The 25,693-nt window shown below is 42.9% G+C and overlaps 1 protein-coding gene across 5 annotated transcripts in view; it reads left to right on the top strand.

Moving 5' to 3' along the window:
• Nucleotides 1–25,693, top strand: part of cep128 (centrosomal protein 128) — a 299,878-nt gene that overhangs the window by 50,947 nt on the left and 223,238 nt on the right. For all 5 annotated transcript variants that reach the window (XM_080202221.1, XM_080202225.1, XM_080202224.1 and 2 more), the window contains exons 9-11: nucleotides 4,520–4,603; nucleotides 15,920–15,994; nucleotides 22,571–22,697. In XM_080202221.1, the coding sequence (XP_080058347.1) occupies nucleotides 4,520–4,603; nucleotides 15,920–15,994; nucleotides 22,571–22,697 (286 nt within the window). The remainder of the gene's footprint in view (nucleotides 1–4,519; nucleotides 4,604–15,919; nucleotides 15,995–22,570; nucleotides 22,698–25,693) is intronic.

Here is a 25,693-nt window from a genome sequence, read left to right on the forward strand (position 1 = left end):
CCAGCATTTTTCTGTTTGTTTTAGGACTGTTATGTTGTGTTTTTATCTTCAGGACCTGTAAACATTCTGATTACTGACGTTTGTAAGATATAGGCAGATGCAGAGGCGTAGGTTCACTTCCAGAAACCATTGCTAGAAGTCAGTAGATGTTTGTAAGGTTATTGAGAGATAGGAAGCTAAGTTGGTGGATGGAATTCAGCGACAGGCTAAAGGGGCTGAATGCCCTATTTTTGTTCCAATGTTCCTAAGTGCAGCATTTAATATTTGAAAATATTTCTTGGAAGAGATTTCAATCTGCCCCATCAGGCTTGACAGTTTTTCCGTAGCTAGTGGAGCCTTGCCTTTTCCCTCACTTCATAATTGACAGATGCAGCGGAATGAGGTCTACATTGAGGTAAAACCCATATGCCACATAACAGTTTTCCCAGGTGTAACCTTGGAACCGTCTGCAAAATTTGCCCCAACGCAGATGAATGGCCCACCTCACAGGATTTTAATCTTGTCTCCCAAGATTCCATTCCCCTGGATTCCCAGCATGCACTGAAGCACAACTTTCAAGCGCGATTCCAGATGTTCGGCCATGTTGAGCGGAGCATTACTGCTCCAGGGGTGTACCTTTACCCCAGTGGCCTATAGCAAGCTTCAATTACCTTTTTCACTTAAACTGCTCCCTGAAGTTCTTTACCCATATGGAGTCTGTGGCCTAGTGGTGTAATCGCTAGATTATTAATGCAAAAACTCAGTTAACGTTCTCGGGACTTCGGTTTGAATCCTGAAAGGGCAGATGGTGGAATTTAAATTCAATAAAAAATATCTAGGATTAAGAATCTACTGATGACCATGAAACTATTGTCAATTGTCAGAAAAACCCATCTGGTTCACTAATGTCCTTTAGGGAACGAAATCTGCCATCCTTATCTGGCCTGGCCCACATGTGACTCTAGAGCCACAGCAATGTGGTTGACTCTCAATTGTCCTCCAAGGGCAACTAGGGATGGGCAATAAATGCTGGCCAGCCAATGACACCTGTGTCCCACGCATGATTAAAAGAAGAACTGAAAATGTTTCCTGTCGCTGTCCCTCTGTCTGTGGAATTCCCTGCCCAGCGAAGCAGTTGAGGCTATCTCATTGAATGTTTTTAAGGCAAGGATAAATAATACATTTTTGGACAGTAAAGGAATTAAGGGTTGTGGTGAATGGGTGGATAAGTGGAGCTGAGTCCGCAAAAAGATCAGCCATAATCTTATTGAACGGTGGAGCAGGCTCAAGGGGCCAGATGGCCTACTCCTGTTCTTACTTCTTATGTTCTATGGAACTATTCTTTTAGGACTTTTAGGAACCACCCTCACCCTTCACAATTGTGCCAAAGTCTGTCGAAAGTTGAAGCTCCTGACTGTTGCCAACCTCTAGGCGCACTCTGCAGTGCTATCAAAGTACATATCCACCCTACCCCCTGTCTCCCCATAATGCTCCTATCCATTACTGCTAAATACCAGGCTTCTTAGTCTTACCGGCATATCTTGCATGCCTTCTCATCTTTAAATATTTGAAAAAATATGTTGTCTTTTACTTGGGTAAATGAATGTGAAAGTAAGGAAATCTTGCTACAATTGTAAGAGGAGGCACAGTGGTTAGCACTGCTGCCTCACAGCGTCATGGTCCCAGGTTCAATTCCAGCCTCAGACCACTGTCTGGGTGGAGCACATTCTCCTCGTGTCTGCATGGGTTTCCTCCGGATGCTCTGGTTTCTCCCCGCAGCCCAAAGATATGCGGGTTAGGTTGATTGGCCATCCTAAATTATCCCTTAGGGGGATTAGCAGGGTAAATGCATAGGGTTGCGGGAATAGGGCCTGGGTAGGATTGTGGTCGGTACAGACTTGAAGGGCCAAATGGCCTCCTTCTGCACTGTAGGATTCTATGATTCTCGATAAGTATAGTTTTCATGAGAATCTGCATTGAAAGCATTTCAGAGCCGGTCACTGAGCTGATTCCTGGATTGCCAGGTGGTCATATAAGGGAACGTTGATCACGTTGATCACGTTGGGCCTATACTGATTGGAGTTTAGAAGAACAGGAGAGGATCTTATTGAAACATGATTCTGAGGAGGCATGATAGAGTAGTTGCTGAGAGGATGTTTCTCCTCATGTGAAAGTCTAGAACCAGGCAGCAGTTTAAAAATAAGGGATGTCAATTTTAAGATTGATACTTGCAGACGGTCATTAGACATCGTTCCCTGGGGAAGAGAATGCCAAAGGAGGCTGAGTTATTCAAGATATTCATGATTGAGTTAGCCAGATTTTTGATTCACTAGAGAGTCAAGAGTTACGTAGAAGCCCAGAACATGAGTGTGTTTGCAGCCATCTTCGTTTCGAGTTGCCAAGTGTATGATTCATCTCTGTCTCTTCCTGAGTTTCCCTCCATCATAACTGTTAGACTTCAACCAATTTGATTCACTCCCCATGATACAATCAGTAAAGATAAGTAACAACATCTCCTCCACAATCATCCTCAAAACTGGTGCCCCAGGCTTTGTTCTCAGCCCCTTACTATACTTCTTCTACACCTATGACTGTGTGGCCAAATTCCCCTTCAACTTGATTTTTAGTTTTGCTGACGACACTACTATAGTGGGTCAGATCTCAAACAATGACGGGACAGAATACAGTAATAAGATTAGAGAAACTGGTGCAGCGACAATAATCTTTCCCTCGATGCCAGCAAATGAAGGAGATTGTCATCAACTTCAGGAAGTATAGAGGAGAACATGCCCCAGTCTACAGCAATGGGGACAAAGTAGAAAGGGTCTAGAACTTCAATTTTTAGATGTCCAGATCACCAGCAACCTGTCTTGGTCCTCACATGTTGACACTATAGTTAAGGAAGCCCACCAACACCTCTACTTTCTCAGAAGACCAAGGAAATTTGGCATGTCAGCTACGACTCTCACCAACTTCTGCAGATGCACCATTGGAAAGCATTCTTTCTGGTTGTATCACAGCTTGGTATGGCTCCTGCTCTGCCCAAGACCACAAGAAACTACAAAAGGTCATGACACCAATCCATCACGCAAACCAGCCTCCCATCCAGTGACCCTGTCAACACTTCCCACTGCCTCAGCCCACGCATCCCAGACATACTTCCTTCCACCGTCTTCCGTTGGGAAAAAGATACAGAAGTCTGAGGTCATGACTCAAGCGCGGCTTCTTCCTGCTGCCAACAGACTGTGGACCTATCTCGCATTGAGTTGATCGTTCTCTACATCCTAGCTATCACTGTAACACTACATTCTGCACTCTCTTGTTTCCTCTACGTACGGTATGCTTTGTCTGTATAGCACGCAAGAAACAATACTTTTCACTGTATGCTAATACGTATGACAATAAATCAAATCAAATATAGAGAAAAGGCTATGAACCCTTTAATATTCCAGCTGCCCAGCTGATGACGTGCTCCAGAACTAGCTGCTCCTCTAACCAAGCTGTTTCAGTCGAGTTTCCACACTGAGATCTACCTTATAATATGGAAAATTGCCTGTATGTGTACTGCCAACAAAAAAGCAGGACAAGTTCAATCCAACTAGTTACTGCTTCATTAGTCACTGCCCACATGCGGCAAGACCTAAACAACATTCAGGCTTGGGCTGATTAATGGTGCAAAAGTTACTTGGCATTTAAATGCCAAGCGAAAACCAACTCCTACAGGAGAGATTCCCATCAATCCCATGGACAATAAACAGGATCGTAATCACAGGATTCTCCCATTATCTACATCCTGAAGGTTACCATTGATCACAACCTGACCAGTGGTATAAATACATTGGCTACAAGAACAGGTCTGATTCGCCTTCTGACTCCAAAGCCATTCCTTCATTTACAACATGAAAATCGGAAGTGTGATAGGGTTTCTCCACTGTCTAAAGGCAGCTCCAACAAAATTTGGGAAGCTCAACACCATTCAGGACAAAGTAACCTGCCCCTTTAAACATACATCCCCCTTCACCTCCAGTGCACTTTGGCCACCATTGATGAGCTGCACCACAAAAGTTCACCAGGGCCTCTTCATCCAAACCTGGTATTTCTACCATTTAGATGAACAAAAGTAGCAGACAGACAGAGCACCCACCAAGCTATACACCATCCTGACTATATGGCTGTTCCTTCACTGTCACTGGGTCAAAATCCTGAAAACCCCTCCCTGTGGAGAGGGTCACCATGTGGCGGGCAGCAGCAGTCTAGGATGACAGCTAACTACCACCTTTTCAAGGGCGCAAAAGGCTGGCCTAGCCAGTGACACCCACATCCCTTGAATGAATTAAAATCCTTGAAAATCAGTGTGACCTCCATCTGTCTTTATGGAGACCTGTAGGATATCTGCTGTACATACCAGTTCTGCATAGCTGTTAGAATACTTGGAAAAGAAGGTACCCTGCCTTCTTCCAAACTTTTCTTTTAACATCCATATTCTATTTGAACTTTGTAACTTTCAGTATTTAAAATATTTTCTTTTTTTTAAATGAAGGAGTTGAAGAAGCGTAATGGTAAAGTTAATGAAGTGGAAGAGATGAAGAGTAAACTTTCAAGATCTGAAGATGAGAAGTCCCTGGTAAGTTAATGTTTTGATTGATTATGTTGCTGTGGCCAAGCAGTTGAAACAGTTCGAATTGTTTCAGAATTTTGAACTGCAAATACAATTATCTGTACATCACATAAATAGAACTGCATTAAAATTTTACAACACAAAACTAAAACTCTCGTCAAGCAAGTCCCTGCCAGTGTCTGTGCTCCAAGTGAGCCTCCATCCACTCTAATTTTAATCCGATCAACATACCCTTCTATTCCTTTCTCCTTCACATAGCTCTCCATCTTCCTCTTTAATATATTATGCTTTTTGCCTGAAGCACTGTGTGATGGAGTTCCACGTTTTCACCACTCTGACTGAAGAAGATTCTCTTGAACTCCTGATTGGATTTATTAATATTTATATCCCCTAGTTTTGGATTCACTGCATGGATTTGAACGTTAATGAAAACAATGAAATGCTCTGTATGGATCACTAGGTATCCGGTGTGTGGAGAGGGATTATGAACAGGGGGATGAAGATGGTTGACTCACTGCACATGTCTCTTTGTCAGAAGGTTATGGGGTCAAGCCACTTAGCAGATAAGCTAACTTAGCCCTTCAGTGTAGTACAGTGTGTTTTGTTCTACGCAAGTCATCTTGCAGCTTTATAGAACCTTAGTTAGGCTGCACTTGGAATATAGTGTTCAATTCTGGTCATCACACTACCAGAAAGATGTGGAGGCTTTGGAGAGGGTACAGAAAAGATTTACCAGGATGTTGCCTGGCATGGAGGGCATTAGCTATGAGGAGAGGTTGGAGAAACTTGGCTGGTTCTCACTGGAACGATGGAGGTTAAGGAATGACCTGAAAGAAGCCTACAAAATTATGGACAAACTGGATAGTCAGAAGCTTTTTCTCAGGATGGAAGAGTCAATTACTAGAGGGCATAGTTTAAGGTGCGAGGGGCAATGTTTAAAGGAGATGTATGAGGCAAGTTTTTTACACAGAAGATGGTGAATGCCTGGAAGGAGGTAGTGGAAGCAGATACGATAGTGAGTTTTAAGGGACGTCTGGACAAATACATGAATAGGATGGGGATGGAGGGATATGGTCCCCAGAAGCGTAGGGGGTTTTAATTTAGTCGGGCAGCATGGTCGGTGCAGGTTTGGAGGGCCGAAGGGCCTGATCCTGTGCTGTAATTTTCTTTGTCCTTTGTTCTATTCTGGAAAGCCAATTGGTGAAGGATAGGACTGGAGCCAACCTTTAAACGTTTTCATATTTATTTCGAGTTACACATCATAAGCACATACCAACAACCTGTTTAGTTTGTATCTATTTATAGGGTGCTCAATTGAATGTCCAATTAATGCCCACCACCTGCACACAATCAATATTCAATTAACATGGTGTGAACGCTACACTGTGGAAGTGTAATCATTTGGATCAGATGATGAACGGAGGCCTCAGATGGTACTATTGGGAGACAGGGAGTACTGCAATGTTTATCTCATTGGTAGCATCAAAGAAAACCAATTGACTGGTCAGTTATCTTTCTTGCTGTTTCTGAAACTTAGCAGTACAGATTGTTTGCTGGCTTTGTAAATGTAAATTCTTTTGTATCTTCACACGTATCCCTTTTTCACAGTAAACTTCATTGCATGCTAATGTAAGTCTACTGTGAGACAATGAACAAACTTTGGGGAATAGTGGGGAGGTGTTTTTGAAGGATTAGCAGACTAATTGTCAGCCTGTTGTGAATAATGAATGCTCCTTCATTGGCCAACAAATCCTGGGGCGAGACTTGAAACTGGAGTTTGCAGCTCAGAGGCAGGAGGACCATCTACTAAGACACAAGACCTCCAAAAACATTAACTGCATTGCTTTAGGTGAGATGGTGGTGTGGATTTGCCTGGAGTCCTCTGATAGGGTATTTAAGAAAGGAAGAAGGGCACACGTTACAGTTTTGGAGAAAAAACTTGTTAGCTGGAACTATGTGTTGTCTCCTTGAGCACAGCTTTGTTTGTCACGGGGATGGGCTGCAGATGATTTCTGGATGTCATGCAGGGATTTTTTATTTCTGCCTCAGTTGGAGATTGCATAGTTAGGTGGTGGTGTTCAGTGGTTGGTGCTGGTTAATGTTTATAAAATGTTATTTTGATATGAGTAACATTATACAAAAATAATGTTGATCATTGGGATGTACCATACAGAAGGTGAGGGATATTAACTGACAGATTATGTGCCTAAAACCAAATTGGAGAGATAAGTTGTTTTACTTTAAGTTCGCTGAGGTTTTCTTATTTGAAGCTGTAAACTTGTACGTTTTCAGATGTCCTGCTATGAAAGAAATTCTCGGTAATTCACATTTGGTTTGTGGTAAATAAATTTCGTTAATTAATTAGTTTGAGTTTGATAGTATCATTCATTTAACAAAGTTAGATTTCGGTGCTGAAAACCCTGAATCATCACTTGATTTGCATTAAGAATGGAAGGTATTTTGAGAGGATCTACAGGCATTTAGGGATGCAAGGACAGTCAGCATGGCTTTGTGAGTAGAAAATCATGTCTCACAAATTTGAGTTTTTTTGAAGGGGTAACCAAGAAGGTAGATGAGGGCAGTGCAGTTGATGTTGTCCACATGGACTTTAGCAAGGCCTTTGACAAGGTACTGCGTGGTAGGTTGTTGCATAAGTTTAAATCTCATGGGATCTAGGGTGAGGTATCTAAATGGATACAAAATTAGCTTCTTGATAGAAGCCAGAGGATGGTTATAGAGAGTTATTTTTCAACTGGTGGTGCCTCAAGGATCAGTGCTGGGTTCACTGTTATTTGTCATTTATGTAAATGATTTGGATGAGAATTTAGGAGGCATGGTTAGTAAGTTTGCAGATGAAACTAAGGTTGGTGGCATAGTGGAGTGAAGAAAGTTATCGCCGATTGCAACGGGATCTTGATCAATTGGGCCAGTGGGCTGACGAATGGCAGATAGAATTTAATTTAGACAAATGCAACGTGGTGCATTTTGGTAGATTGAACCAGGGCAGGAGTTACTCAGTTAATAGTAGGGCACTGGGGAGAGTTACAGAACAAAGAGATCTCAGGGTACATGTTCATAGCTCCTTGAAAGTGGAGTTACAGGTGGACAGAGTGGTGAAGAAGGCATTCGGCATGTTTGGTTTCATCGGTCAGAACATTGAATACAGGAGTTGGGACGTTTTGTTGAAGTTGTACAAGACTTGGAATGCTGTGTGCAGTTCTGGTCACCCGATCATAGAAAGGGTATTATTAAAGTAGAAAGAATGCAGAAAGGTTTACTAGGATGTTACTGGAACTTGATGGTTTCAGTTATAAGGAGAGGCTGGATAGACTGGGACTTTTTTCTCTGGAGTGTAGGAAGCTAAGGGGTATAAAATAGTCAGGGGCACAGATCAGCTAGGTATCTTTTCCCAAATGTAGGGGTGAATAAAACTAGATGGCATAGGTTTAAGGTGAGAGTGGAGAGATACAAAAGTGTCCTGAGGGGAAATTTTTTCACACGGAGGGTGGTGAGTGTCTGGAACAAGCTGCCAAAGATGGTAGTAGAGGCGGATACAATGTTGTCTTTTAAAAAGCATTTAGATAGTTACATGGATAAGATGAATATAGGGGCATGCGGGCAACTGGGATTAGCTTAGGGGTTTTAAAAATAAAAGGGCAGCATGGACAAGTTGGGCCGAAGGGCCTGTTTCCATGCTGTAAACCTGTATGATTCTAAGAATAGCGTATACTGATTTGGTTTTGTAACGTAAAGTAAGAAAAAGAGGTAAGTAGAAAGGATCGAGAGCTTCATGTTTTTAGGTGTCCAGATCACCAACAACCTGTCCTGGTCCCCCAATGCTGACACTATAGTTAAGAAAGCCCACCAATGCCTCTACTTTCTCAGAAGACAAAGGAAGTTTGGCATGTTAGCTATGACTCTCACCAATTTTTACAGATGCACCATAGAAAGCATTCTTTCTGGTTGTATCACAGCTTGGTATGGCTCCTGCTCTGCCCAAGACCACAAGGAACTACAAAAAGTTGTGAATGTAGCCCAATCCATCATGCAAACCAGCCTCTCATCCATTGACTCTGTTTACACTTCCCGCTGCCTTGGCAAAGCAGCCAGCATAATTAACGACCCCACATACCCCGAACATTCTCTCTTCCACCTTCTTCCATTGGAGAAAAAGATAGAAAAGTCTGAGGTCACATATCAATTGACTCAAGAACAGCTTCTTTCCAGCTGCTGTCAGACTTTTGAATGGACTTATCTTGCATTAAGTTGATCTTTCTCTGTACCCTAGCCATGACTGTAACACTACATTCTGCACGCTCTCCTTTCCTTCTCTATGAACAGTTTGCCTTGTCTGTGTAGCGCGCAAGAAACGATACTTTTCACTATGTTAATGCATGTGACAATAATAAATCAAATCAAAAACTGGCAAAGCTGTGGAGAGGCTGTGAATGTGGGTAAGAAGTTTTGCACAGAGGTGAGAGATCAGAGGAGACTGAAAGGGCAGTGAAATCAATTTAAAGATGGAAAGGTAAATCAAGATGGAGGTAAAAACCACTGAGGATGTGAAGTCACTCAGTGTAGAGGCTAAGGAAGAAGTGAGGATATACTGGTGAGATACTGGGTGGGGTTTGGGGGATGGTAGAGAATGAGAATTTTGAAGGGGAGCTGAGAGTGCGACATTACATAGGAACATTGTCAGACTTGGGAGCAGAAGTAGGCCATTTGGCCCCTCCGAGCCTATTCTGCCACTGTGTAGGATCATGGCTGATCAGATTGTGGACTCAACTCTACTTTCCAATCTGCCCCAATAACCCTCGACTCCTGACTCACCCTTGAATAAATTTAAATAAATTCTGCTGTTTTCTGGGGAAGGGAATTCTAGATGTTAACAGTCTTCTAATAGAAAAAACATTCTCTTCGCCTGTGTCTTAAAAGGGAGTCTCCTTATTCTTAAACAGTGTCCCCTAGTTCTAGCTAGTCATCCTCATGTTCCCTCTCATGGGGGTGACTAGAAAGAACTAGGGGACACTCTATAATTCCACCCTATCCACCCTATAATTCACCTGAGGAATCAATTAGGTAGCAGAGTGAATAAAACAGATGGAAGAGAAGAAAAGAAAAATTTGAAATTAAATTTGGCAGATCCATTTTTAGAATCTAGTTAACTAATTTGAAAGTTTTTTTCTAACTAGTGATTTGGGGCTTTCATTTGCTAATAAAGACAGGGCAACATAGTGGTACAGTGTTTAGCACTGCAGTTTCACAGTACCAAGGACCTGGGTTCGAATCCTTGCTTGGGTCACTGTCCGTGTGGAGTTTGCATGTTCACCCTCTGTCTGTCTCCCTCCGGGTGCTCCAGTTTCTTCCCACGGTCTGAAAGATGTGCTGGTTAGGTGCATGGACCCGAACAGGCGCTGGACAGTGGCAACTTGGGGAATTTCACAGTAACTTCATTGCAGTGTTAATGTAAGCCTTACTTGTGACTAATAAATAAACTTTAAAAACTTTGAGATATTGATTTTCGGGAAGATGTTAGCTGTCTTTGAAAAATCCTCTCCTGAGTTCTGCTGAGTTCCCTGACGTCTGAAGCAAGAATCACTACGCTTGAAGGCAATGAAGTGTTTGTGAAATTTCCCTGTAATTTTTAGATAGAGGTAAAAATAAGCCCACAAAATATTCCCTTCTGGTAGAACTTGTGGAGGATTCTTGCTGCTGAAATTAAAAACCCATGGCTGCATGTAATCTTTTTGACTCTGTTGGTCACCCTGAGAGGTTCATGACACTACAGAAGGATGCTAAATGTCTAACACTCTTAAACTTGGCAGCCTCTCATTGAAAATTTATGACACTGGAACTTTCCCTGGAGTCAATTATGCTTTAATTGATGCTTGATTTATTAATCTGTGCTAAAAATGTTAAATAGACTTGTGGGATTTACCAGAAGTGAACTTTTCAAACTCAGATGAATAAGCAGCCTCTGTGAGCTGGGGTAAGGATTCGTAACAAACAGCACACACTAGAGTTGCTTTCGCAGTGGAAAATCAAAGACCATGGGAGCAGTTTTCCCAGCCTGCTGTGCAACAGGCTGAGAGATATCAGTGGAGGCCGTTTAGCAGGCTCCTCGCTGGGTGCTACGGCCTCTGTGTGTCTCCCAAACGAAGATTTGTAGTGTCATCAGCTCCCACGCTGGAAATCGGCTCGCAGCTGACTTCAAGATTTAAATCTTGATTTGCATCCATTAGCAGGCCTGGGACTGAAGTCACCAGGCCCGTTAGTGTCTCCTCCTTTTGCTGTCTACAAAAGGAGAACAGATGGCCGACCCTGCCGGAGTGTACACAGGCCACTGAGCCCTTGCACCGCTTCCCCGCAGCCCCCCCCCTCCATTCCTCAGGAGGTTGTGGATAAGGAGGGTGCACCCTGAGCATTGCCAGCCTGGCCCCCTGTCACTGTCCAAGGGGCAAAGTGGCAATGCCCAAAGGGCACTTTGAAAATGCCCAGTGGGCATCGGGCAGTCCCGATGGGGAAGGGGGTGGGCCCTATTGAGGGGCAGAGCTTATGGGGGTGGAGATCAGTAGGGCTCCCCTTGAAACTTTGTATTGGGATCGGTGGCAGAGGGAGAGAAGGGGATAGTTGGGGTTGGCCATCCAAATGGTTGGGGGGTGGGGGGCGGGGGTCAGACAGATCAGGGCTGGTGAAAGGTGGGGGAGGGTCGGAGGACCGGTGATGCCGGGTTACTGGCCTGGCCAGCTATCAGGAGGCTGGCAGTGCAGGGTTGTTGCACATCACCGATCACCGCTATGACAGATTGGTGCATGTGCAGTAGCCCGCTCGGCGCTATGATGCCGGCCTCTCCTTTGGGAATAAGCTCTGCTCCGATTCTCAATGTGAATCTTGCTAGTGCACTCTGCAGTGCTCGGTGTGGGAGAGTCAGTCTGAAAATCGCACTATAATTACCAGTGCGAGTTACTCCAGTTTTCACACAAATTCGGCACTTGGAGAATCGTCTTCCCATATTAGAAATATTATCCACACTAGTGTAATACGTAAGAAACAAGAGCAGGACACCATACATTCCCCTGAGCTTGCTCTGCCATTCAGCAACATCTGGTCCCTGGCCTCAGCTGCACTTTACCTCCCAAGCCCTATACATATCCCTTGATTCTCTTAAGAGTCCAACATTCCGTTGATCTCAGCCTTGGAGACACTCAGCTGAGCATTTGCAACTCTTTGGGACAGAGATTTCCAGGCATTCAAAACCCTCTAAGTGAAGATAAGAGCATAAGAAATACAGGAGTGACATCTCTTTTACATGTTAAACAGTGACTAATTGCTGTAAATGTGGGATTAAAGTGAAAAATTTTGAGGCCACTCCATAGGTTTTGTAATGGATGCGACATGAATGCGTTGTCATTCACTTGTGAGTCACCAATGATTCACCCAGTAATTCTACAATTCTAATGTAATTCTGTTTCTAAAGAACACATTGTACACTTTGCTGCAATCATTGGTATAATTACTGTACTTAGGCACATGTATGCATCATCTTATATATAGATTGTGAAGAATGGATTCTTTGCAAATACAGACAATTAGCTTACAATTGCAGAATTATTGTGGGAACTGTAGTATGCTGGCATTATACTTAAGTAAAAAAAGTTGTTTTCTTTGCTAATGGAGCTTTCAAGTTATGAAGCTTCCTCAATTTGTAAATGTATGTTGAATATTAAAGCAATGACGCCGTGATGTTGCTTTTCTTTCACAAGTGAGCAAATCGCAATAATGTAAAATCACTAGAGGGTTTATCTTTATTTTATGGCAATTGTTTCGACTGAAGTTTAAAATAATTGCCAAATAGAACTCATTGCTCAATAATTTGCTGTGGGAGTGAATCTAATGACGTCTGCCATTACTTAGACCTGTACTTACACATTTAGATTTATTAATGTCTTGTGTGGTGACTTGTTGGAAGTTAGACTCATAGACTCCCTACAGTGCAGAAGGAAGCCATTCGGCCCATCGAATCTGCACCGACCACAATCCCACCCAGTCCCCATTATCCCGTACATTTACCCTAGCTAATCCCTCTGACACCAATTTAGCAAGGCCAGTCCACCTAACCTGCACATCTTTGGACTGTGGGAGGAAACCCATGCAGACACGGGGAGAATGTGCAAACACCACACAGACAGTGACCCAAGCTGGGAATCGAATGTGGGCTCCTGGTGCTGTGAGGCACCAGTGCTAACCACTGTTCTGCCCCTGAAGTGGTAAGGTCTCTGGGAGGGAAACTGGACATCTAGGACTGGAGGGAATGAGGCAAACAACTGTGTATCTCCTCGGCCAAAATGGCTGAAGGGTTATAAATTAACTGCATGAGAACTGAGAAGGGAATGTAAAGTAAATCAGTAAATTCAATGTCACATTAGATATGGAAAGAGAAATAAAGAGACAATGAGAGTTTGCAAAAAGGTAAAAATACAGGGTAGATAATTTTACAAACATTGGGTTAAGTTCTTCATCACCCTGCAGGGCATGTTTTTTGGCAGGGTAGGCATGTAAAATAGGGCTGGTGCTCATCTCACCACCTTCCTACCTGCACCCAAGATCACCCCCATATTATGGGGTGGGTGGACACCTAAATCAACAGCCTATTTGCCAAATTTAAACAGGTAATGGAGTTCATCCTACTGCCTTAAAAGGGGTGGCTAATAAGATAGTAGATGCGTTGGTGGTAATTTTCCCAAATTTCCTCGTTTCTAGAAAGGTTCCATCAGACTGGGAGGTAGCAACTGTGACCTCTGTATTCAAGAAAAGAGGGAGGCAAGAAACAGGATCGATCATTAAATAGCATACACCTGGGCATTTAGAAAAGTTAAAAGTAATTGGGAAGGACAGCATAGTTTGTGAAAGGGAAATCGGGTTTAACAAATTTGTTAGAGTTCTTTAAAGGAGTAACAAACACTGAATAAAAGAGAACCTGGAGACATACTGCACTCAGATTTCCAGAAGACATTTGATAAGGTGCCACATCAAAGGTTATTGTGGAAAACCAAAACTCATAGTGTAGGGGGAAACAGATTAGCCCGGATTGAAGATTGTTTACTGTCAAACAGCCGGAGTATGCATAAACGGGTTTTCGTCTGATTGCCAGGATGTGACAAGTGGACTCTCACAGGGGTCTGTGCTGGGGCCTCAACTTTTTATAATTTACATCTATGACTTAAATGAGGGGAGTGAAGGCATGATAGCTAAATTTGTGGATGAACATAAGAACATAAGAAATAGGAGCAGGAGTAGGCCGTCTAGCCCTTCGAGCCTACCCTGCCATTCAATAAGATCGTGGCTGATCTGTCGTGGCTCAGTTCCACTTTCCCGCCCTCTCCCCATAACCCTTAATCCCCTCTCTTATCAAAAACCCATCAACCCGCGTCTTAAAAATATTTAGCGAGGCAGCCTCCACCACTTCAACGGGCAGAGAATTCCAGAGATTCACCACCCTTTGAGTGAAGAAGTTCCTCCTCAACTCCGTTCTAAACCGCCCCCCCTTTATCTTGAGGCTGTGCCCCCTAGTCCTACTGTCTTTTTTGAGCGGGAAGAGTCTCTCCACCTCTATCCTATCCATCCCATTCATCATCTTATACGTCTCAATGAGATCTTCCCTCATTCTTCTAAACTCTAACGAGTACAAGCCTAGTCTATTCAGCCTCTCCTCATAGCTCAACCCCCTCAACTCCGGCATCAGCCTAGTAAACCTCCTCTGCAGTCCCTCCAAGGCCAAAATATCTTTGCACAGGTGCGGCGCCCAAAACTGCACACAGTACTCCAGCTGCGGCCTCACCAATGTCCTATACAGCTGCAGCAAGACCTCCCTACTTTTATATTCAATCCCCCTCGCAAAGATGACACAAAGATAGGTAGGAAAGAATTTTGTGAAGAAGACGGTGGCATGGTTGTTAGCACTGCTGCCTCACAGCACCAGGGACCTGGGTTCGATTCCCGGCTTGGGTCATTATCTGTGTGGAGTCTGCGCATTTTCCTTGTGTCTGTGCGGATTTCCTCCAGCTGCTCCGGCTTCCTCCCACGCTCCAAAATTGCGCGGGTTAGGTTGACTGGCCATGCTAAATTGCCGCATAGTGTGGGGGGGTTAGTAGGATAAATAGTGTTGAGGGGATTAGTAGTGTGTAAGTAGTGTTGGGAGGTTTAGTAGGGCTAGTAGGGTTTCCTCTGGCTGTCCTGGTCTCTTCCCACAGTCTTGCTGGTTAGGCACATTGCCTGTGCTAAATTCTCTCGAACAGGCACAGGAATCTGGTGACTAGGGGATTTTCACAGTAACTTCGTTGCAGTGTTGATGTAAGCCTGCTTGTTACACTAACAAATAAACATGAGGAATTTGCAGAAGAATATAGGCTGAGTGAATAGACAAAAATCTGACAGATAAAGTTTCATGTGAAACAATATGAAATTCACTTTGGCAGGAAGATCTGATTTAAAAAAAGCAGAACATTACTTAAAATGAAAATGACTGCAGAATTCTGAGGTGCAGAGGGATCCAGATGCTCCAGTGTATGATTTACAAAAAGGGTCTGAGCAGGTATGGCATTTAGTCAAGAAGGCTAATAGAATGTTATCCTTACTCTAATGTTGAATTCCTTTTGTAAGGATGTTATGCTTTAGTCTTACAGGGCATTGGTGAAACTGTATCTTGCATACTGTGTGCAGTTTTGGTCTCCTTACTGAAGGATAAAGTAAAAGCTGAAGTTTATTTATCAGTCACAAGTAATGCTTACATTAACACTTCAATGAAGTTACTGTGAAAAACCCCTAGTCACCACAGTTCAGTGCTTGTTCGCACCTAACCAGCACGTCTTTCAGAATGTGGGAGGAAACCAGAGCACCCAGAGGAAACTCCCACAGACATGGGGAGAACGTGCAATCTCTCACAGGCAGTGAGCCAAGCTGGGAATCGAATCTGGGTCCCTGGCACTGTGAGGCAGCAGTGCTAACCACTGTGCTACCACTGCTGCTCAATGTAAATGCATTGGAAGTAGTTCTGGGGAGGTTTATGAGATTGACATCTGGAATGAGTGGGTTGTCTTATGAGGATAGATTAGACAGATTGTCCTCAACGGTTAGAAGAGCCACAATGACCTGGATTTTTCCTGTTAAGAGTAGTGGCCTATTGGGGAACAGGTCAAGTTGATCAGAAAGATGAGCAGTGCTCTGAATCACAGACTACCTGTGAGCAACATTCCAGGAGGTTTATGGTATATTAACATCCACTTGCAGTGTATACTCATCTTTTTTTTTGTACTACATGTTAAGATTGAAGAAGAGCTTGGCCGCACACGCCGGAGGCTGGATCAGTCAGAAGGAAGTCGGGAAACACTGGCCAGTCAGGTAGGCTTAAGAAATTGTTTAATATTTGGTGGGACGGATTCTATTAAATGGTGACTGAAAAGAGAGTTTTTTTTTAATGTTCTGTTTTATCCTTGGGTGGGCTTTGTGATCATAGTTGTCCTTGATCTGTGACATAAAACCTCTCTTGGCACTGTGGCTAACATTTTAAAAATTTGGAGTGCTATCGTGAGTCTATTAGTCATCTTGAAGCAGCAGCATAAAACTGTTTGATCGTAAGCTGGACTTCCATGTTTAAAAAAGGAACATGAACTGTTTCCACTGCAAATTTTATCAGGAAACATTTCATCCCCATATTTTGTGAATAGTGAGTCTCAAATACTAAGGGTTTGAATCCACTGCAGAACTTGAACACGTAATTTTTGCTGACAACTCAGTACAGTGTCTAGGCAGTGCTACCCAGCTGAAGGGGATTTATTTTGTGTGAGATGTTAAACTGAGGCTCTGTCTGCTGTCTGCCTGTTCTGCAGGTTCTAAAAAATGCCTTGGCACCATCCAAAAATATTTGATGCTTTGGCCAACATTTAGCTTCCAACCAACATCATTAAAATAGGTGAATTATCCAGTCCTTCTCTTGCTTTGCAAGGTATTGTTCTTCACCAATGAGTTGCCATGAGAGATGTTGCTGATAGAAGGACTGCATCATTATCTCCATGATGCTCAGCACTATACTCCACACACTGGATTGAGTGAATTCAGCTTCAGAATCATGTTAAGATTTGAACTCACAATCTCTGCCTTGTTTGTCTGGGTCTATAACAGCTGCAGCCTTTATTGCAAAAGGGTTGGAGTTTAAAAATAGGGAGGCTTTGTTGCAGGGGTGTTGGTGAGGCCTGACCTGGAATACTGTGTATTGTTTTGGTCCCCTGACCAAAAAAAAGCAACATTGAAGACAGTCTAAAGGAGGTTCACTAGGCTAATTCCTTGGATGAAAGGGTTGTCCTGTCAAGATGGTTGAAATACTCTGGGTCTGTATTCCTTGAAATTTAGAAGAGGACCTTATTCAAACATATAAGATCCTGAGGGGCTTTGACAGAGTAGATGGTGAGGTGTTTTCACTCGTGGGGGAATTTTGAACAAGGGAACACAGCTGCAAGATAAAATGTCACGCATTTAAAACTGAGCTATGTAGAAAAGTCCTCTCACAGGAGGTGGTGAATCTCTGGAATTCTCTGTCCCAAAGGCTGGCGGAGGCTGGGTCATTAGAAGTATTTAAAGTGAAAGTGGATAAATATTTGATAGATCAAGGAATAGAGCGCTACGAGGAAATGGCAGAGAAAGGGAGTTGAGGTTGACATAGATCACCACGATTGTATTGACTGATAGGGCGGGCCCGAAGGGTCTGGTGACCTACTCCTGCTTCAGTTTCTTGTGTTCTTGTGTGGTATTCCTCAGGTTTACTCTATCCCCATTAAAAATGGAAGCCAATTGTGTGAGATGCCTGCCTTTGTTACAGCTGTCATCACCGACATCCTGCTGTTCGTAGATGATTGCATCTTTTATCTTAAATTATTCTTTCTTTATTTTGTTAGATCTTCTGTTTGTTTTCCCCTGTCTCTGTGATTCTTGTGTTTGACATCGCAAATAAATCTGTGTACATATGTGTGGTTGTACACTTGATTGTCGCTGCTGAATGATACTATGCAGAAACTTGCAATGCAACATGTTTCTGTAAGGTACAAATCTCTGCCACCTGCTGATTGGAACTGTGGGCTATAACTACGTGAGCCTAATTCAGTACACATATCATTTACCATGCTGACTAATGGGAAGGCTGTGCAGTAGACCACGAATAGGTGATTTTCGTGTGATTCTGAGCTGGTTATAATTGTGTATGATCTTCAGACTCATTTATCCCTTTGCTTGGTACCTAATAGCCACTTTATTGGTATAAAAAGTATGTGATCCGTACAGTTTTATGAAATTCCATAGAGAAGCTTGACTTAGGACCTCCTTTCAAAGGTGAAGAGGCATCTTTAGACTTCTTTCAAGATCACATGTCCAACAGCAATTCTCACATTTACAACAGCAACTAAACTTTATATAGCACCTTTAATGCAATAAAATGTGGAAAGGAGCAATCTCCACAGGAACGTTATAAACCAGAGGAGAACATTGAGCTACATAAGGTCGGTTGACCAAAAGCTTGGACAAAAGAGTAGGTTTTAAGGAGTGTCTTAAATGAGGAAAGAGGGGTAAAGAGGCAGAACAGTGTAGTGAGGGAATTTGAGTTTAAGACCTAGGCAGCAGAAAGCAATGAATCCCTCATTATCGACATTCTGGGAGTTACTATTGACCAGAAATTCAACTGGACTAGCCATATAAATACTGCGGCTACCAGAGCAGGTCAGAGACTAGGAATTCTGCAGTGAGTAACTCATCTCTTAACTCCCTTAAGCCCATCCACTGTCTGCAAGCCACAGGTCAGGAGTGTGATGGAATATCTCCACTTGCCTGGATGAGTGCAGCTCCGACAACACTCGAGAAGCTTAACATAGTCCAGGACAAAGCAGCTTGCTTGATTGACAACCGTTCCAGATGCGTTCACTTCCTTCACTCTGATGCACAGTAGCAGCAGCACGCACCATTCTACAAGATATACTGCAGGAACTCACCAAAACTCCTTGGACAACACCTTCCAAACTCATGACTACTGCCATCTATCTAGCAGGGCAAGAACAGCAGACACATTGGAACACCTCCAGCTGCATGTTCTCCTCCAAGTTACTCAACTTACTGATTTGGAAATATATTGCTGTTCCTTCACTGCCACTGGGTCAGAATCCTGGAATTCCCTCCCTAGCAGCACTGTGGGTGTACCTACACCACATGAACTGTAACAGTTCAAGAATGCAGTTTACGATCAGTTGCTGAAGGGCAATTAGGGATGGGCACTGAATGCTGGCCTAGTCAGTGATGTGATTAAAAAAAAATAGTGGAGCAGTTAAAATCAGGGATGCTCATGGAGCCAGAATTTCATGCGGTAAAGGTACATGAAAGGTTGGGGGAAGGGGGGTGGCCGTGGCATAGTGATGTTGTTGTTGGACTAATAATCCAGAGACCCAGAATAATACTCTGGGGAGCCAGATTCGAGTCTCACCATGGCAGATGGTAAAATCTGGATTTGATAAAGATATGGAATTGCAAATCTAATGATGAAACTATTGTTGGTTGTTTTAAAAACCCATCTTGTTCACTAATGTCTTTTAAGGAAGGAAATCTGCTGGCCTGCATGTGATTCCAGACTCATAACACTGTGGTTGACTCTTAAACGTCCTCTGAAATGACCTAGCCAGCCTTTCAGTTCAAAGGCAATGTAATGACTTTAAAAGGTCCATGGGTTGGACCAAGTTCATAAGCTCATAAAATATAGGAGCAGAATTAGGCCACTCTGCCATTCGATCATGGGTGATAAGTGCATCATTCCCATTTTCCTGCCTTTTCCCCATAACCTTTCAACCCATTACCAATGAAAAATCTGTCTAAATGTACTCACTGTCCCAGCATCCACCGCACTTTGGGGTAGCGAATTCCACAGATTGACAACCCTTTGGGAGAAGTAGTTTCTCCTCAACTCTGTTTTAAATTTGCTACCCCTTATCCTAAGACTATGGCTTCTCGTCCTGGAATGCGTTACAAGAGGAAGCATCTGCTCCATGTCTCCTTTATCCATACCTTCTATCATGTTGTACACCTCAATTTGATCTCCCCTCATTCTTCTAAATTCCAGAGCGTATCAGCTTAAACTGTTCTTCATATGTCAAATCATTCATCTCTGGAATCAATCTAGTGAACTTCCTCTGAACTGCCTCCAATGTCACTATATCTTTCCTCAAATATGGGGACCAAAACTGTGCACAATAGTCCAGGTGTAGCCTAATTAGAATATGTCAGAATATGAGCTCCCTGATTGAGGCAGATAATATTGTTCAGTCTGGGAGCCCTGCAGAGGTGTATAATTGGAGAATCCAGGTTACTGGCTCTCAGGGTGTATACTCTGTACTGGGAAATACTTGTTTGAGTATTATTAACTATTGTAAATAAATCTGGATTTGGTGAAGGGACACTGGCCTTGTGGGTGTTATTTCAGGCAAGAAGTGCTGGCCCAGCCAGCGATGCCTATATCCTGAGAACAAATAAGTCTAAAAAATGATGGGTCAATTAAAACAGGAGTTGCTTAAGAAACCAGAATTCGAGGAGTTCAGATAGGTTGGAAGGTTGTGGGGCTGGAGGAGATTACAAGCTGGGAGGGTGTGGAGCCACTGGGAATTTGAAAAGTAAGATGTATCTTGACTGGGAACCAGTGTAAGTTTGTGACCACTGGAATGACAGGACTGGGACTTGGTCAGCATCTAGACACAAGTGGCAGAGTTTTGGATGACCTCAGGTTGTGGAGAGTAGAATGTGGGAGATTAGCCAGGAATCTGTTGGAACAGTTGAATCTCAATGTTAGAGGGGCATCATTGAGGGTTTCAGCTAACAGTTGAGATGGGTTAAGTTGGGTGATGTCAAGGTGAAAATATGCAGTCTTGGCGATGGCATGAACAGTTAGTCTGAAAATTATCTCTGAGTCAAATATGACTCTAAACAAACTGGTTTGGTCTGGCTGTTGCCAGGAAGAGCGATGGAGTCAGTAGCTAATGTATGACCTTGAGCTAGGTTTTCCTAAGCATCTGGAAAGCAAATTGCCAAAAGAGATTGAGGTATTTATTTCTTGACTTAATTACAATTCACCACATGAGAAACTCCAAATCTTGGGGAAGGGAAATAAAACTGGATATTTCTCATGCACTGCTCTTGCTGGATTAAAGCATTCACATGGCACGGATCAAGAGAATATTAGTTCTTATGACTGCAGGTAAATATCAAATAGGATGGGTACAGGCCAATATGGATCGAAAATGCTGAATGGCTTGTTTCCATGCAGTTGGAATTTTCCATGGAGCTGGAATTTTCCAGCTCCCCTCCTCCTGCGCAGCGGAAGTGACTAGCTAATAGCTGGTGCTGGTCCAGCCCGTCCTGCTCTGCCACCGGGGACTGGGTCATCTTCGGCAGGACTGGAAAATCCCACCAGCAGGAAGGACCAGAAAATCCTGCTTGTTATATCCACGTGTTTATAAACAGAAAGTGCTGGAAAATACCAGCTGTAAACTCAATGTATCAGGGCTAGAGGGATGTTTTTGTTTTATGATTTTTTAAAACTTCAGCACAGAGCTGGTGCACAGGGCAGCACGGTGGCACCGTGGTTAGTACTGCTACTTCATATCATCAGGGAACTGGGTTCAATTCTCGCCTTGGGTCACTGTCTGTGCGGAGTCTACATATCCTCCCTGTGTCTGCGTGGGCTTCCTCCAGGTGGCCTGGTTTCCTCCCACTGTCTGAAAGATGTACTGGTTAGGCACATTGGCTTTGCTGAATTCTCCCTCAGTGTACCCAAACAGGTACCAGAGCGTGGTGACTAGAGGATTTTCACAGTGACTTAATTGCAGTGTTAATGTAAATCTGCTTGTGACACTAGTGAATAAATTTAAACACATTCAGGCCTAGTGCCCAGCCTGCCTCTGCATCCAGAAACCTGTGGATTCATTCTGGGGTAGCCCGCTGCAACTCTGAACTCAATCCACTTTCTCACCCCATCCCCTGATTGAAAGTACAATCTGTAGGTGGGCATTTTTAAAGGTCAGGCTCGCTGCGCTGGGAAACCTGTTGACTCCACATACCCAACCAGGGAAGAAAATCTGGGCTCTGGCTTCTTATACATCCCTGCATTCCTTCACCCCACTGTGCCTTGAGCTGCCAAGGACCTAAGCTCTGAAATGACCTCTCTGAACCTCTTATTCGTTCACCTGCTCTCTCTCTCTCTCTCTCTCTTTCTCCTTCTTTTCAGATGCTCCATAAAATCTGCCTTGTTGACTAAACTTTTGGTGACATCCTAATATCCCCTCGTGTGCCATATGTGTCAGTTTTCTTTTCTGATAACAGTGTTGTGAGAAGAAGTTTTGCAATGGACTGCTCCATAAACTGGGGTTGATAAGTAGTCTCAGGCATTCTGATGAAGCTCTCGGAAGCTGATCTATTTCAGTGTTTTTGTTTATTTCAGACTTGTAGTTTTTTTTGCTTTTTATTTCAGACCATAACTAGAATGCATTCATTTAAAAACACCGTTATTTTTGTTACTGTCCTCTCTCTCCTCCTGCCTTGCCAGGCGGATGACTGGAAGACTTTTAAATACATCTCATTTCTAGATGTGTTTGCTGCACAGATGCTAGCCCAGATATCCTTGTTTCCCTTAATTGGACCATTATTTGGGGTCTGTCACATTTTATTTCTGTACCGATGAAGTACGTTCAGGACTAATTTTCAAAGAGGATGCCAGATATTTTTTCTATTGTCTCCATTGTTCGTCCCTCAAGTTATTAAACTTTTCTTGCGATCTTCTGTTTAGACGTTCTGGACACGTCTGCTGCTGAACACGGAAAACACTTGCATTTTGAAAAGATTTGAAATGCAAAAATGGTAATGCTTCACTGATTCACTGAGTCTTATCTGTGAATTTAGATAGATGATTTACGCTCTCAACTGTTGAAGGCTGAACAGGAACGAGCAACCTTGCAACACCGGATTTCACAATCGCAGCAGAAAAGTTATCATGGAGTAGAGGAGGATGACAGACTGAGCCAAGCAGGTGAGTGATAAGCAAGGCCATCCACTACATTTTCTTCATTACTATTTTTGCTGGTTCTGCATCAAGATACATTGCACTTTTTGCAGATGGGGTAAGCCTAACATGAGTTTAAAGATCATTTTGTAACTTTATTTTAATAATGAAGAGTCTGATAACCTTTAACCGAGTTATTATACCATACCGAGCTTTAATCCACCTCCTTAAACATTCACTCACTCCACCACTGGCATAACATGGCTACAATGTGAGCAAGAGCTGATGTTTCACGTCCAGATGACCCTTTGTCAAAGCCCAAACTTTGAGCTTTGACAAAGTGTCATCTGGACTCGAAACGTCAGCTCTTTTTTCTCCTTATAGATGCTGCCAGACCTGAGATTTTCCAGCATTTTCTCTTCTGGTTTCAGATTTCAGCATCCGCAGTAATTTGCTTTTATGGCTAAAGCGTATATCATTTATGAGCATGGACAAGATGGGCTGAATGTCCTCCTTCTGTGCTGTAACCACTGTGATTGGATAAACTTTAAACTTAAATAAAGAGACCAATTTTATGCACAGTACTCCAGATGTGGTCTTACCAATGCCTTGTATGACAGAAGCTACTTTTGTGCTCAATTCCCCTTACAATAAACAATGATATTGTATCAGCTTTCCTAATTACTTGCTGTACCAGTATACTAGCCTTTTGTGATTCATATAGTAGGACATCCAAATCCCTCTGCACCCTCTGTGGTCTGTCACTATTTAAATAATAAGCTTTTTTATTTTTCCTGCCAAAATGGACAATTTCACATTTTCCCACACTGTACTCGTTTTGACAGATTTTTGTTCGCATACTTAGCCTATCCATCAAGCCTCTTCTGCCCAGAATGCCATAATTATTTAGTTGTCCTTTTCTGACCCCACCCCTGTTTGATTCTCTCACTTGGCGAAGAGGTTTGTTACTACCCTTGCAATTTGCATATTCCCCCTTCTCAACAGATAACAATGCCAGTTGATCTGCAGAGAGGCTGTTCCACTTGTCCACCTCCCCGTGAGATAATGAGTCACATTACTGATGATCATGGAAATTTTAACACTTCTCATCTAGTCCCCGTGTTCATGGCATGATCTTGTATATCTTGCGTACCTTGCCTACAGCTACACTGCCCGTTAATCTGAAGACCTGCGTCAAGTACCCCCTCGCTCTACTTCAAAATAAGTTTAGCTGTGTTAGCCTTTATTAACATTTCACAACTTATTTTCTGAATCTCTAGAAATATCCTGTTCATCCATGTCTCTTCCTTATAGGAATATCCAACAGTTTAATATGGCAAATTCACTCCCACCATTGGAGTGAACTGTATTTCTGTATTTCCTGTAAAATTATTATTTATTGCTGTTATATAGAATTCTTAGATAATTTGTGTGATGATTTTCTAGCATTCAGGTGTAGGTACCTAGTTGCTGTCTCTACTATTTCCTCCCATTGTTCAATGCTTCTGGTATTTATTTCTTGTTCTGAATTTATTTTTTGCTTTATTTCACACTTTAACCACACTGAAAGCTCTGCTAATCTAAATTTGAAGCCTTGGCCTCCCCCCCCCTCCTTCCTTCAGATCTATCCAGTTTCAAAGATGGTTTCAAAGTTATTATGGTACCAGGAAATTCATCATCCTGCTGACAGCTACCATTTGATTTCATCAGATTTCACCTGATGTAGAGAAGGGGTAAGATGTTGAGGTTAGGAAGCCCTATATGATGGAGTGGTGCAAAAGCTGTTTCAGTCACAGGATATCCTTTGAGCTGTAGCCAGACTTCTATTTTGTTTGCCCATGTCTGGGTGAAAATTGCCTGATTTTTAAAAAAAGTGATGCATCAAATTTGCTGTTTTTTTTACTCATTTGTGGGACATAGGTGTTGCTGTCTGGCCAGCGTTTATTGCCCATCCCTAGTTGCCCTTGGAGGGCAGTTGAGAGTCAAACACATTGCTGTGGCTCTGGAGTCACCTGTGGGTCAAAGATGGCAGATTTCCTTCCCTAAAGGTGATGGGTTTTCTCACAATGGTTTCATGGTCATCGGTAAATTCTTAATTCTAAATTTTTTTATTGAATTCAATTTCCATCAGCTGCTATGGCGGGATTCGAACCCAAGTCCCCAGAACATTAGCTGAGTTTCTGGATTAATAGTTTAGCGATAATAGCATGAGTCCATCACCCCTAAATCTTTTTTAAACCTGCTTGGTTTAAAAAAAAGTTATGGAGGTCAAAACTAAGTGAACATTTCATTGGCCAATAGATGGGACCTTGCTGTTGCAGTTTACCTGAATGGAAGGGGCAGGAGACAGAATCCCAGGATTAGTTTTGAAAATATTTTTGCGGCAATGTTTAATCACTTTGGAAAGTGGGCAGCCCTGTCTGTTGCTTCATGCAGTCAGCAATTCTCAGACTGATGAAAGCAGGATTGTCCCTAGATTATCTGATGCCTTCCTGGATGTATTAGTGGAGAAGTTCAGGGCCTGGAGAAAGAATCTGTTCCCCAGCACTCAAAGGAGCAACCTGAGGGCTGACAAGGGACAGTGTCATCAGCATCTCCCTAGGACCAGTCTTCTGTGTAGAAGGAGGTTCAGTGACTTGTCTAGCAGCCAAAATGTGTGTAGCTGATTGAACACTCAACACTCCTTTTACCACTTTCCCTCGACTCAAAACAATTTCCTCATGTTTGGCAAAGTATTACAAAATATTTGCAGCGCTGACTGAAACAGGCCATTTGCCCCAACAAGTTTGTGCTGGGATTTATATCCTACGTAGGCTTCCTCCTAACCATTATCACCTAACTATATTTGGGCAGAGATCATTCCCTTCTCCCTTAGGTTCTTATCTAGCTTAAATCCATCAATGTGATTCATCTCAATTAGTTACGGTAGTATGTTCCATATTCTTATCTGTGTAAGGAAGCTTCACCTGAATCTCCTATAGGATTTATTTACTGACTATCTTACGAGAGTCGTACTACTTCCA

Source organism: Carcharhinus amblyrhynchos, chromosome 14, assembly GCF_965287045.1.
Source record: "Carcharhinus amblyrhynchos chromosome 14, sCarAmb.v2.hapA, whole genome shotgun sequence".
In the NCBI taxonomy this organism is placed as follows: Eukaryota; Metazoa; Chordata; class Chondrichthyes; order Carcharhiniformes; family Carcharhinidae; genus Carcharhinus; species Carcharhinus amblyrhynchos.